At 49.6% G+C, this 14,135-nt stretch overlaps 1 protein-coding gene across 2 annotated transcripts in view; it reads left to right on the forward strand.

Moving 5' to 3' along the window:
- The window catches only part of SHISA9 (shisa family member 9), a 212,700-nt gene continuing 198,565 nt past the window's right edge, over positions 1–14,135 (forward strand). Inside the window, exon 1 of one of the 2 annotated variants that reach the window (XM_053276675.1) lies at positions 1–1,075. In XM_053276675.1, coding sequence (XP_053132650.1) covers positions 453–1,075 — 623 coding nt within the window. In that variant the 5' untranslated portion in view covers positions 1–452. The remainder of the gene's footprint in view (positions 1,076–14,135) is intronic. The other variant, XM_053276674.1, reaches the window with a different exon arrangement.

The raw sequence follows: 14,135 nt of genomic DNA on the forward strand, positions 1-14,135 counted from the left end.
TCCTGGCTGGCTCCCCCCCCCGCTTTTGCCACTCACTCCTTCCCTCCCTCCTCCCCTCCGCGTCTGCTTCTCCCTCTCCCCTCCACGCTCTACAAGTGCCTCGCGCAGTTCACTCCCCTCGCTCGGAGGAGGCGAAGGGGCTGGCCAAGGTGGAGATTCGCTCCGATCGGCGCGCTGACCAGGGACGGCCGGGAGAGGCTGCGTGGCCGCTCGGAGCTGTCCGTGGTGCTGAAAGGCGGCGTGGTCCGAGGGGGGGGGGTCGCTTGGCGCTCGGGGCTGTCCGTGGTGCTGAAGGGCGGCGTGGGCTGCGCTCCAGTCCCGAGTCGCTTGGAGCTGTCCATGGTCCTGAAGGGCGGCGTGGGCTGCGCTCCAGTTCCGAGCCGCTTGGAGCTGTCCGTGGTGCCGAAAGGAGACTTCTTCTGAGCCCGCTGCTGCCCGAGCCAGCCCGGTGTATGTGCAGATCTTGGTGCATCGCAGCAGCGTCGAGCGACGGCTTGAATTGCGGCAGCGGCGACAGGCTCGGCTGGCCGCCTGGTCTGGCGCTGAGAAGGATGAAGGGCTTCCTCCGGCTGCTGGTGGGCTACTTGGTGGCGGACCTCCTCAGTCTCCTCTGCCGGGCTCAGGAGAAAGCCGGGCAGCATTTGGGCAGCATCGTCTTGCTCTCCGGAGGCAACCAGAGCCGCCCGGGGCAGAGCGTCAACGCCTCCAAGTCGCCCCCGACCCCAGAGGAATGCAGGGGCTACTTCGACGTGATGGGCCAGTGGGACCCTCCTTTCAACTGCAGCCTCAGCGAGTACCCCTTCTGCTGTGGCACTTGTGGCTTCCGATTCTGCTGCCAGTACCAGAAGGGCAGCTTGGACCAGAGCATCTGCACCAACTACGAGCGTCCGCCCTGGCTGACCCAGGGCAAGCCTCCCATCCGCCCCATCGACCCGTCCCACGACCCCACTAGGGACAAAACCAACCTCATCGTCTATATCATTTGTGGGGTGGTGGCCGTAATGGTCTTGGTGGGCATCTTCACCAAGCTGGGTCTGGAGAAGGCACACCGGCCCCAGCGAGAGCACATGTCCAGGTAAGACTCGGTCAGAACCGGGCGGGGAGTCCCCAAACCCAACCTCAGCCCGCGCCCAAGGACAGGCAGGGTCCAGACCTCTCCATCTGCATCTACCCATGCGCCTGTGGTGGAGCCTGTTAAAGAACTCCAGACAAAATCGCCTCCGTGCATTGGGGCCACCCAGCCCTCCTCCCTCCTCTTATGGGGCCAGCAGCAAGAGGGGTCGCTCTTTGGCATCTTAGCAGCTGGTTGGTTGCAGAGGGATTAACACACATTCCTCGGCACAGCGGTGGCCCAGCAGCTCCTGTGAGTGAACAGACCGGGAGTGGGGGGGGGGATAACACAGAAAGCGGGAGAGGGAGAGACACACGCGCACACACTACAGAAACGCGCAGCAGCTAGCAACAAATGTGGCGTTTGATGGGGGGGGGGTTGGAATGGGCAAGCGTGCTGATGCCTGCTGGCTTTCCTGGTCCAACTGTTGCAAGCCAAGCATCGGGTGCGGTGCAAACTTCGCTGCAGAGGCATGTAAACACACGCCCACATCTGCACAAGCCCCCCCCCAAGCCAGGTGCGTTTTTTTCTGACAGCACCCCTTCACCCTGGGAAACAGATCAGAGTCCAGATATGGGTAAAAAGAAGCACAAGGCAGGCAGAGGGCAGCAGGCAGGGATGCAGATCACTTAAGGACCCCCCCCTTTACTGAACACCCCCAAACCTAATAACCCATATCTCTCCCCCCTCCCAAAGTGTCTTTCCTCCCCCCCCACCCAATGTTTCAAATTCAGGAGCTGCTTCTCACGCTTTTTCCTGTGTCTGCTCCACTGCCAGCAGGGTGGGAACCAATACAGAGTGTCTTGCTTTAATATAGGAACACTGTCAGCTGTCAGATCCTTGCTCCATCTGGCTTAATATTATCTGCACTGACTGGCAGCAGCTCTGCGAGGTTCCAGGTCTCCGAGGTCTTTCCAGCCCTACTCGGAGAGGCTTCCAAAGATCAAACCTGGGAGCTTCTGCAATCAAAGCAAGGACTCTGCCTCCCAGCTATGGCCCACCCCCACTTATACACAGGAAACTGCCCTATACTCAGTCGGACCATTGGTACATCTAGCTCATTATACATTGAGGGACAGTGGGTCTTGAAGGTGCCAGGCAGGGGTTTCCCCCAGTCCTGCCTGGGAAGGGGGTTGAATGTGGGACCTTCTCCATGCAAAGCAGATGCTCTACTCCTGAGCTACAGCCCCATACAAAGATCCCTTGCATTTTGCTAAAGGTTTGTAGGGACAGATCCAGCATCAAGGGTCTTGTTGTATGCAGAAGGTCCCAGATCCAGTCAATTGCAGCATCTTTAGGTAGAGTTGGGAAGACACCTGCCCGGAACCTTGGAAAGCTGCTGCCAGTCAGTGTAGACAATACTGAGCTGGATGGACCAATGATCAGACTCAGTATAAGGCAGCTTCCTATGTTTTAAAAGGTCCCTATTTTCATGCACCATTGAGGAATTCCACCCTAGAAATAAAACAGGGCTGAGTTGGGGGACTTGGCTGGATGTATATGTTCCATGTTCTGCATCCACCAAGTAATGTTTGTTTGATCATAGACCAGCACTCCAGGTTCAGGGGTGGGGTTCTGTTCTAACCATTCGCTGGCTTGTGCCAGGTGACCGAGCAAGTGCGTAGCTGAGGAGCTAATTCCAAATGGACTGTCTCTCCCTGAAAAATCTAACACCCCCCCCACCCCCCAGATTGTGACAACAGTAGGGAATCAAAGACAAAACCCATTTGTCAAGTTTGCAGTCTGTCTGATTCATTATGCTAATCCCCAACACATGAAAACAAAACAGATGGGGAAAAACATTTGAGGATAAAATAAAAACATTTAAAAAAAGAAAAAGAAAAAAACCACTCTGTTAAATTGATCTCAGCATCTAGAGGAACTTTGGAGATGAGTCCTGGAGTTGGAAAGGGCACCTTTCTGGTACATTAAAGGCAGAGTCTCACTTCCTCATCTCCTCGTTGTTTCCCTGCAGTCCCTGCTAGAGATGAAGACAACACCTGGAGCACCTTCCTTGTCCAAGATCTTGCTGCATGCTTTGTGATTAACAGCCTCCCCCTGCACTGAGACACCCAAAATAGGTCTCAGAATGCATCACCAGTTCTTCCACTAGCAATTATTTGCTATTTATAAACTGCCTGATGGGTGATCATTTTTACTACCAAAGAAGAAAGCAGAGCACAGAAATATTTGTAGGCAACTTAACATGCTGTGCGAGTGATGTTCTGGAAGAGGCCAGCTTGGTCACCAGGGGGCCAAAGAGGACCCCTAGACCAGGACTTCTCAGCCTTGGGTCCGCAGATGTTAGGAACCTAGGAAGCTGCCATATACTGAGTCAGACCATTGGTCCATCTAGCTCAGTATTGTCTTCACAGACTGGCAGTGGCTTCTCCAAGGTTGCAGGCAGGAGTCTCTCTCAGTCCGATCTTGGAGATGCTGCCCAGGAGGGAACGTGGAACCTTCTGCTCTTCCCGGAGCAGCTCCGTCCCCTGAGAGGAATATCTTCCAGTGCTCACACATGTAGTCTCCCATTCAGATGTAATCAGGGTGGACCCTGCTTAGCTAAAGGGACAAGTCATGCTTGCCACAAGACCACAAGACCAGCTCTCCTCCATGTTGTGGGACTACAGCTCTCATCACCCCCAGCCACGGTGGCCAAAGGTGACAAGAGCAGGTCTTATGTTAGTAAGCAGCATGAACTATTGCCTCTGCTAAGCAGAGCCTGCCTTGGTTTGCATTTGGGTGGGTGGCTACATGTCAGCGTGGTAAGATCTTCCTCTTAGGGCAGGGCTGCTCAGCTTCGGCCCTCCTGCAGATGTTGGCCTACAATTCCCATAATCCCTGGCTATTGGCCACTGTGGCCCGGGGATTATGGGAGTTGTAGTTCAAAAACAGCTGGGGGCCCTAAGTCTAACCTGTCTTAGGTGACGGGGCCATGGATCAGTGGAGAGCACCTGCGTGCTTGCATATAGGAGAGCTGGTTTTGTGGTCAAGGAAAGTTAAGTTGCGCTGTCGAGTCGGTGTCAACTCCTGGTGCCCACAGAGCCCTGTGGTTGTCTTTGGTAGAATACAGGAGGGGTTGACCATTGCCATCTCCCGCGTAGTATGAGCTGATGCCTTTCAGCATCTTCCTATAGCACTGCTGCCCGATATAGGTGTTCCCCATAGTCTGGGAAACATAACAGCGGGGATTCGAACCAGCAACCTCTTGCTCGCTAGGCAAGTCATTTCCCTGCTGCACCATTCGGTGGCTAGCAAGTATGAATGGTCCCCTTTTCTAAGCAGGGTCCATTCTGGTTTGCATTTGAATGGGACACAAGTACGCACGGCAAGATATAAGATATTCAGTAGAAGATATCCCCCTTAGGGGATGGGGCTGCTCTGAGAAGAGCATCTAGGCTCCAAGTTCCCTCCCTGGCAGCATCTCCAAGAAAGGGCTGAGAGTGACTCCCGCCTGCAACCTTGGAGAAGTCGCTGCCAGTCTGTGCAGACAACAATACTGAGCTAGGTGGACTAATAGTCAGACTTGGTATGGCAGCTGCCTATGTTCCTAACCCCTGCCCTCAACAACCTGAAAGCCACTCAGTTCTGGGCAAGGGGGTAGGCCAGTTTTGTGATTCTGTCCTGTCCTCTGTCCTTAGGCTCTCGGGCACAGCTTTAGTCCCATTCTTCTTCCGGAATCGGTGTCAGCTCCTGTAGCACCTACACAATCAACTACGGTGAAAGGTGGATCTGAAAAACAGTAGCAAATAGCATGGCACACAGACAGGAGAAGCAGAGCTGTTCAGCCCTTCTTAAATCAGAGCAGCTGCATTTACTCATAGGACAACCAGTCAGTCACAAGGCTGGGGAGGAGATTGGGTCTCGGGGTAGCAGGCATGAATTGTCCCCTTTGCTAAGCAGGGTCTGCCCAGGTTTGCATTTGGATGGGAGACTGCACCGCATGTGAGTGCTATACGATATAGCCCTTAGGGGATGGGGACACAGCTCAGGGTAAGGGCATCAGGTCCCAGGTACTATCCTGGCATCTCCAGGTAGGGCTGGGATAGAATCCTGCCTGTAACCATGGAGACCCACTGCCAGTCAGTGTAGGCAATATTGAGCTAGATGGACCAATGGCCTGACTCAGTATAAGGCAGTTTCTTACATTGGTTGGGGGCATGCATGTTGGGGGCAAGCACGTTGGTTGGGGCATGCTCAGTGTGGTAGAGCATCTGCTTTCCATGCAGAAAAGGTACACAGGAAGCTGTCATATACTGAGTCTGATCATAGGTCCATCTAGCTCAGTATTGTCTACACAGACTGGCAGCAGCAAGGTTGCAGGCAGGAGTCTCTCGCAGCCCTCTCTTGGAGATGCTAGGGAGGGAACTTGGAATTGGCAGGAGAGCTGGTCTTCTGGCAGCAAGCTGCTGCCAGTCTGTGAAGACAATACTGAGCTAGATAGACCAGTGGTCTGACTCAGTATATGGCAGCTTCCTATGTTCCTGTGTTCCTAACCTTCTGCATGCAAGCAAGCAGATGCTCTTCCCAGAGCGGCTCCATCCCCTAAGTGGAATCTCTTAACAGTGCTCACACTTCTAGTCTCCCATTCAGATGCAACCAGGGCAGACCTTGCTTAGTTAACTCATGCTTGCTACCACAAGACCAGCTCTCCTCCCTATGGTCCTGGTAGGTCTGGGAGGGACAAAAACCTCGGAGAAGCCACTGCCAGTCCGTGAAGACAATACTGAGCTAGATGAACAAATGGGCTGACTCAGTAAAAGGCAGCTTCCCATGCAGAATTGGGATGGGGCCGTAGGTCAGTGGAAGAGCTCTTGCTTTGCATGCAGATGGTCTCCCACCCGTTCTCTACCTGGCATCTCCAGGAAGGGCTGGGAATGACTCCTAACAGAAACCTTGCGTAGCCACTGCCAGGGAGTGTAGCTGATATTGAGCGAAATTGGCCCATGGTCTGACTTCCCTGTTCAGGCTGCTTCCTATGTTCCTTTTTCATGGAAAGATTTTATATTGAAACATCGCAGCTTTAGGGCAATTTTCTTTCTTCTCCCTTGTTGCTCCATAAGTCTGAAATGCCTTCCCGGGATGTCTAGTGGGTGCTATCTCTTTCTCCCCCCCAATTCCTCCCCCCAAATGCACCTTTGCTATGATGCCCTTCCCAACATCCTGTGAATCTAAACACTCATGTTTGCTTATATCAGTCCGTTGATGCTTTCGTTCGTTCCCTCCTTCCAGTTCCTTTTGTTCTTTCCCCACAGCTATACTTGAGATTGGAAATTCTATGGGGACAGCTGTCTTCTGTTATTGCTACTGCTGCTGCTGTTGTTGTTGTTGCAGGAGATGCAACATGTGTTGCAGGAAAGAGAGCTGGTCTTGTGGTAGCAAGCATGACTTGTCCCTTTAGCTAAGCAGGGTCCACCCTGGTTGCATATGAAAGGGAGACTAGAAGAGTGAGCACTGTTAAGAGATTCCCCTCAGGGGATGGAGCCTCTCTGGGAAGAGCATCTAGGTCCCAAGTTCCCTCCCTGGCAGCATCTCCAAGATAGGGCTGAGAGAGATTCCTGCCTGCAACCTTGGAGAAGCTGTTGCCAGTCTGTGTAGACAATACTGAGCAAGATGGACCAAGGGACTGACTCAGTATATGGCAGCTTCCTGTATCCCTTCCTATGTCCCTATGTGTGCACATAGATGGCAGTGAAGATATACTTATTTCAAGTATGGACCTGCAACAAAATGTTGCACTATATGCATGAGTTACCTGCGCGCATTCTGAGGGTTTTAGGCACCTTTCCCCCTCAGAAGCAGAAGGGGTTGTGACTGTCTTGAGGGATTCAAGTGGAGAAATCCTCACTCTTTTTGTTTAAGCCCTCCTCCTCCTCCTCCATCCTCGCTACAGAGTTCCATTAGCTCCACCCACCCGGTTGTCTGTTAGCTGCCCTCTGAGTCTATGAACATTCTGCTCCATTGAGTTACATGGGGGGATGTTGAGGGGAGTTGGCCTCCTTGTTTCCCTTTTCTTCAGATTTTTGTGCAGTCAATTTATCTGCAGGTTACCTCAGTCTGTGGGTACCTTCCTCTCACCCACAGGTGCACTGGTGATGTGTGCAGAAGGATCATAAGATTTCCAGCTCTTTCCGAGAGAGAGAAAATGCAATTGCTCAAACTGCACATCCCCTAAATTCTTGGTCCTTTCTATGACCTATTGATTAGTTCTGACAGAGCATTTTTTCAGCTGCTAGGTGGTTGCTGGATTCCCAAAGATGCTTAGATTTAGAAATGGGTCATGTGCATGGACTATTCTTGTTCATGAGGAATCCTGTGGGCTGAAACTTCCCCCAAACAACTGTAGTTTCTGGGATAATCTATATGAAATCAGGATCTGCACAGCATGCATTCACATGTAGGCATCTCTGGGCTGCAATAGGAGTCCACGCTGAAACATAGGAAGCTGCTGTCTGCTGAGTCAGGCTATTGGTAAGCCTAGCTCAGGATCATCTACACTGCTTGGCAGTAGCTTTTCATGCTTTCAGGCAGGGGTTTCCCTCGCAGGCCTGCCTGATGATGACAGGGATTGAACCTGCTGGGGCCTTCTAAGTGCAAAGCAGATGCTCTATCACTGAGCTATGGCTCCATCTCAGAGTTCTCTCCAACAGGGATTCCCAGATGTTGTTGACTACAACTCCCAGAATCCCCAAGCCAAAGCCATTGCAGCTGGGGATTCTGGGAGTTGTAGTCAACGACATCTGGGAATCCCTGTGAGAGGGGACACTGCTCCACCCCCCTAGGAAGCTTTTGTCTACTGAGTCAGACCATTGGTCCATCTAGCTCAGGATTGTCCACCCTGACTGGCAGCGGCTTCCCAAGGTTTCAGGCAGGGGCTTTTCCTAATCCTCCCTGGAGAAGTCAGGAATGGAACCTGGGCCTTTGTGCATACAAAGCAGATGCTCTGACACTGAGCTGTGGTTTCACACTTTGAAGCTGCCTTCTACCAGGTCAGCCCCTTCGTTCAATATTGTCTACACTGACTGGCAGCAGCTTCGCCAAGGTTTCAAGCAGGGGTCTTTCCCAGCCCTACCTAGAGATGCTGCCAGGGATTGAACCTGGGACCTTCTGCATGCAAAGCAGATACTCTCCCACTGAGCTATGGTATGGTGCCCCCCCCGCCCGCCCACTGCCAACATCCCTTCTATACTGCCTGAGCCCTTTTGTCCTTATCACTTTCAGTTATTCGAATGCCAGTGCCTTGCTTGTTTCAGCGAGCATTGAGGGAGCAAAGCTGTACGGCGCTCACCTAAAACATAACGTCTCCTTGTTGCTCATCCGACTGAAAGATGAAAGTTTCTCAAGCTGTCTTGCTCCTTTCAATTTAGAAGGGATGACATGAAATGCCCTCCGGCCAGCATCTGACAGGATTAGGCCATTTGTTGCCGTTCTGAGGGCATGATATTGAACTTTGTTTTAGGACTCACCACCTCTCGGGGTTAGGAACATAGGAAGCTGCCTTCTACCGAGTCCGACTGTGGGACCATCTAGCTCAGGATTGTCTACACAGACTGGCAGCGGCTTCTCCAAGGTTACGGGCAGGAGTATGGCATGGCATCTCCAGTGGAGGAGTCTCAGGCCCCACAGCATCCCTGATCTCTGGGTCCTGCAGCGTCCCCACACCTGACAAATGAAATATGACTTCCATGGCATGTCTGCCTGCTACCCTGTGTCGCTCTTGGAGGGTGCAGGATGTGTAAAATCATCGGCAGCTGCCATGGGACCAATCCAATATTTACATTTTATATCCCGCTCTTACTCCAAGGAGCCCAAAGTGGTGTACTACATACTTGAGTTTCTCCTCACAACAACCCTGTGAAGTAGGTTAGCCTGAGAGAGAAGTGACTGGCTCAGAGTTACCCAGCAAGTAACATGGCTGAATGGGGATTTGAACTCGGGTCTCCCCGGTCCTAGTCCAGCACTCTAACCACTACACCATGCTGGAGCTGGCCAGGGATGAGGGGCCAATAGAGGTAGAAGGCATTCCTCCAGGGAACTGCCTCATGGACCCTTGAAACAGCCGCAAGCTGTTATGTCCGGAGCTGAGCTGGGGAGGTAATACTACCTCCCCACTCAAGCATTTCCTATAAAACCACACCTCTCCTACATAGGGGAGAGCTGGTCTTGTGGTAGCAAACATGACTTGTCCCCTTAGCTAAGCAGGGTCCACCCTGGTTGCATATGAATGGGAGACAAGATGCATGAGCACTGTAAGAGATTCTTCTCCGGGGATGGAGCTGCTCTGGGCAGAGCAGAAGGTTCTGGCAGCATCTCCAAGATCGGGCTGAGAGAGATTCCTGCCTGCAACCTTGGAGAAGCTGCTGCCAGTCTGTGAAGACAATACTGAGCTAGATGGCCCAATGATCTGACTCGGTAGGAGGCACCTTCCTAGGTTCCTAACTTAAGGATCTTACAACATCAGTGTAACAGCTAGATGGAAACTTCTGGTTGTACAGGCAGGTCGTATCTACAGCTCCCCTGTAAACCACTATCAGAATTATTTTCCTTTCCAGGGAATCCTGGGAACTGCTCTTCAATGAGTGGGCCAAGGGATCTTTAACACAATGCAGATGCACCAAAGTACAATGTTTGGGTTCTTTGAGGGAAGCCATGCAGTCTCTGTGTGCCAGGCCCACAAATTTGGGCCATTGGTACTGTCTCAGGGGACAGATGCTCATTGCTATTCTTGGCAATATTGAACCCCCTAGAGATGGAAAATAATTGACAGCATGATTGTGCTTACCGCTTTCTCTGTGTTATCACCCTTTCCTTATCCTGGTCCCTAAATCATTAGGGTAAAATTGCAGTCATTTTTGCACAGAGGAAAGGGTTAGGGTAACAGTGAATGCAATTTAGGGGGGTGTTGAACCTGTCCGCGATTGAACCAATCCGCAGTGAACTGGGTCGGTTTGACCGGTTCGATCATCGGCTGGTTCAACCGGTTCGATCATGGCCTGGCTCTGGAGAAAGGGGTCTGGTCTGTGATCGAAGTGGACCAAACCCAGTTTGTCCACAGGCTGGTTTGCCAGTTTGAGTGCCTGTAAAAGGGAATGGCCTATGGCTGCCTTCCTCTGTCCGTTGTGGAGCTCTGCTCATCTCTCTCTTTAGCAGCTGACTTTCCGGAGGACTTGGGAATGGGAGGAACAGGGAATTCTAATCCTGAGCATCTCCACTGAGATGAATACTGATTATTTATCAAGTGCCTTGAGCAACCATGCATATGCAGAGCAGACAGTCCCTGCTTCCAGGCTCACAGTCTAGTGAGTAAGCAGAATTATTTTACATATTAAGCTTCTAGTCCATATGGATGCAAAGAGCCGAAATGTCTCAAGACACCTGTGAGAACACTGGTGCAGGTTCGATTATTTCTCCATCCAGACCCTTCTCCTTTATTGCTTCTGTAACAAGGCGAGGGAGATCAACCAGGATCTAAGAGGAGGAGCGGACAGAATGCTGATGTTCTCATTTAATTGTACTTTTGTACTTTTAGTAGGCCATTGTGGGCACTCTCGGAGTAGAAATACTGACTATGATAGCCTAATTAAATGCAGTTGAACATGTGATGCTAGTAAAATAACCCCCGAAACCCAAGGGAAGCAAGAAGGAAACCCACATTTGTTCGCTTCTTGTTTTCAAAAAGGTTCTTAAGGAGCTTTTTGTTTTAAGCAGTTTTAAAGCACCTAGAACAAAAAGTTAGTAAAAAGCTGGGGATGATGGGAGTTGTAGTTCAGCTGGCAGGCCAAGATTGCCTATCCCAGATTTAGGGTAAAGAACTTCAAAATACACATCTCACAGAAGTTCCCAACTTGTGGTCCTCCAGTTGCTGCTGAACTACAACTCCCATGATTTCTAGCTACAGTTTATTGTGGCTGAGGATGATGGGAATTGTAGTCCAGCAACATCTGGAGGATGACCGGTTGGGAACTCTGACATTTCACATAAGAAGTGCGTGGCACAACTATTTTAGTGCACTTTGATTCAAATTGATTTCTAGTTTGGTTGTATTTTCTAATCTATATCATTTAATGCTTTTCTTGTATGTCTAATATTTGCTGTTCTATGGCTGTAATAAATTTTATTTATTTATTTGTTTGTTTCAAATAATTATATCCCACGCCTCCAGTACCATACTGCTTGGGGCGACTCACAACAGTAAAAGAATAAAAGTAATATTATATTTAACACAATATAACAAATAAAACACAATGTAGCATTAAAAAAATTTTAAAAACCAGATTAAGTTTTTTTAAAAAAAACTCTTTCAGACTACAGCAAAACACATTAAAAAGCCTCTTTAAATAAATGTGTTAAGATCTTTTAAAAAGATCTGTTGAGTTCAGTGGTGGATCAAGACCTCCTGGCCTGCAATCTAAGCAGCTTGCCAGCTGCTAGAGCTCCCTCTCTCCCCACCTCTCAGCTGATTGGTGGGTGGGCGGGGCTTCCAGAGAGGCCTCCTTGCTGGCCTCCCTGAAGCCTGAACTCGAGTAGGCCAGTAGGCAGCAAGGAAGGAAGGAAGGAGGCAGAGTGACCAGCTCTGGCTGCCCTCACCCACCACGGCTCTCTAAAGACCCTCTGCCCAACACAGACCAGCCTTTGCCTGCTTAGTAATGGAGGTATGATGTGAATTCCTTTTTGTGGTTAACACCCCCCCCCAATATATAGGGATCTGCTTGCTTGCTGTAGGGCTTTGATATGGGGTGGGGGGGGGAGACTGAGAAGTCTCTGAATATTTAATTTGAAACAGATTGGAAAATTTGCTGGCTTAAAAAAAAAAATGATCTAAAAACTCCTGGAAGTGGCTTGTTTCATGGCAGAAAATCACAAAAGCTTATGGAACAAACAATATTATATTGATATTTATTCATTCATTCATTCATTCATTCATTCATTCATAAATGCACTTATGTCTGAGTTGTTTTGCAACCCAGAAGGTCTGAGTGAGAACTGTGAAGCAAGTGTTGTGCTTTTGTTTTGTTTTTGTTTTTGTTTTTGTTTTTGTTTTGTTTGTTTTGTTTTGATTTGTTTTTCTTTAGAAATGCCAAGCTGGTTGGACATGTCCAAAAGCCTCACTCACACTATTTACACTGTATGCCATCAGTCAGGAGGATTCTGTAATGATATGAAATGTGAAGGAGACCCTGCGTGTGCTGACTTGCCCCCCAGCCCCACACCCACTAGGGATGACCCTGCTTCTAAGCACCTGCAGAGAGTGGTTTTTATCTCAGTACAGTGAGAGACCACAACCAGAACGACTTCCACACCGGGGAGCAGGGAGAATGACTTTTAGGACAGACTAGGGCATAGCTTCAGGATTTCCTTGAGCCCTGGCATGTCTCATCTCTCTTAAAATTTTACCAAGAAGAGGCAGATTCCTCATCCCCCCCCCTTTTTTTCCTCCTGAGGAATGGTGCTAATTCTTGCTCTTTTCTCTATTTCTCCCCACCTATCTTCCTTGCTTCAGTGGGACTTACTGGTCTCCAATAGGGAACAAAATATATGCTGGGAGCACAAATTAGTTTGGTTTGGTTTACATCCCTGAGCATGTGCAATCCTATATGCACTTACCAGGGAAGGATCTCAGGCAGTTGAATGCAATGGAGTTTATTTTTTAAGTAGACATGCTTTCCTTGCTAGTAAGTCCAGCTAAATGTGGTTAGATTTGCTACCTGAGACTGCAATTCTCCACACACTTACCTGGGACTTTTACACACAGCAGGCTTTACTGCAAGTTTACTGGGAGGCTTTACTGCGAAATTGAAGTTCTCCCAAAGAATGAACACATAATAGTGGATTTTTTTAAAAACTCCAGATATAAATCAGGCTACACTTGAACGAGCAGTGAAAAACCAGAATTGCGTGTGAACTGCTCCCCAATAACTCGCAGGGACTTCAGGGTAAATCTGGCCAACATGTGAATGCAGCACCTCCATTCCAGAGGAGATGTGTGTTAAAAGGCTTTAAAAGCCCCGTGTGCAAAACCTCCTGGAATCACACTTTACTGAATTTGTTCAGAATTCTGAGAAAACAGACATAGGCTCACATTGCATGATTGAAAGTCTCCTTTGCTAATCTGCGGTGAGGGGGCCATTTTAATCATTAGTGTTTCTAGTGTGTTCTAAGCATTAAAAGTAGCACAAATATGTAGTACTCAATGTATATCACTATATATTGTGAAGTGTGTGTGTGTGTATTCAGTGAAATGTATTTCCAGGCAGCATACATATTTTGAAATATCAGACTTGAATCCTTGGGGGTCTGGTGTGTGTGGAGGCCCTGGATTTAGAAGGGCTGGGGGCCCATTTTAAAATCTTGTCTCTGGGCCCATTCCAACCTTGCTGTGCCCCTGGTGGAATAGATACTACACATGGGTTACTGCACAACACCTGCACAGAAGAAACTTCCATGTAGAAAATGTATCTCTTGTAAATTGACCCTGAATTTTCCATCCATGACTGGGATATCTGAGAGTTAGAGTCAATAATAAAAGAACAGCACACTGCTTGCGACAGGAAGGGGCAAATTACAATGATTTCTTAGTCTGGCAGGGGCTGGTTTGGGTCCTGGCAGAACTTGGCTGTCTGCTCCTGTTGCAAATTCCTCTGTTTAGTGTGGCAAACTAATGTATCCTCCTCCCTCCTGGTGCCAAAGTCATTAGTGTGGTGAATGCACATACCCCCATCATGAGCCAACAGTCATCACAAGACAGAGGCTGGCAGGAATCATTCACTGGTTTATAGGCTCACCACCACCACCTTCTTCTTCCTCCCTTTTGCTAGTGGCTATTTGGGCTATTTGGTCTAACAGGGGGGCAGGGGACATCCTGCCACTCTGGTGTCCTAATAATCTGCTGCCTAATTTAACTGCCTAACTTTGCTGCATGTAAAGGCCGCCTAGGCACAGACAACCAAAAACGCCATGCCAAACCTGCTCCCCTTTTAAGTTTCGTCTCGCTCTCAAACTCCACTTTCTTTTTTCTCCCACTTAA

This window comes from Hemicordylus capensis, chromosome 13 (genome assembly GCF_027244095.1).
Source record: "Hemicordylus capensis ecotype Gifberg chromosome 13, rHemCap1.1.pri, whole genome shotgun sequence".
NCBI lineage: Eukaryota > Metazoa > Chordata > Lepidosauria > Squamata > Cordylidae > Hemicordylus > Hemicordylus capensis.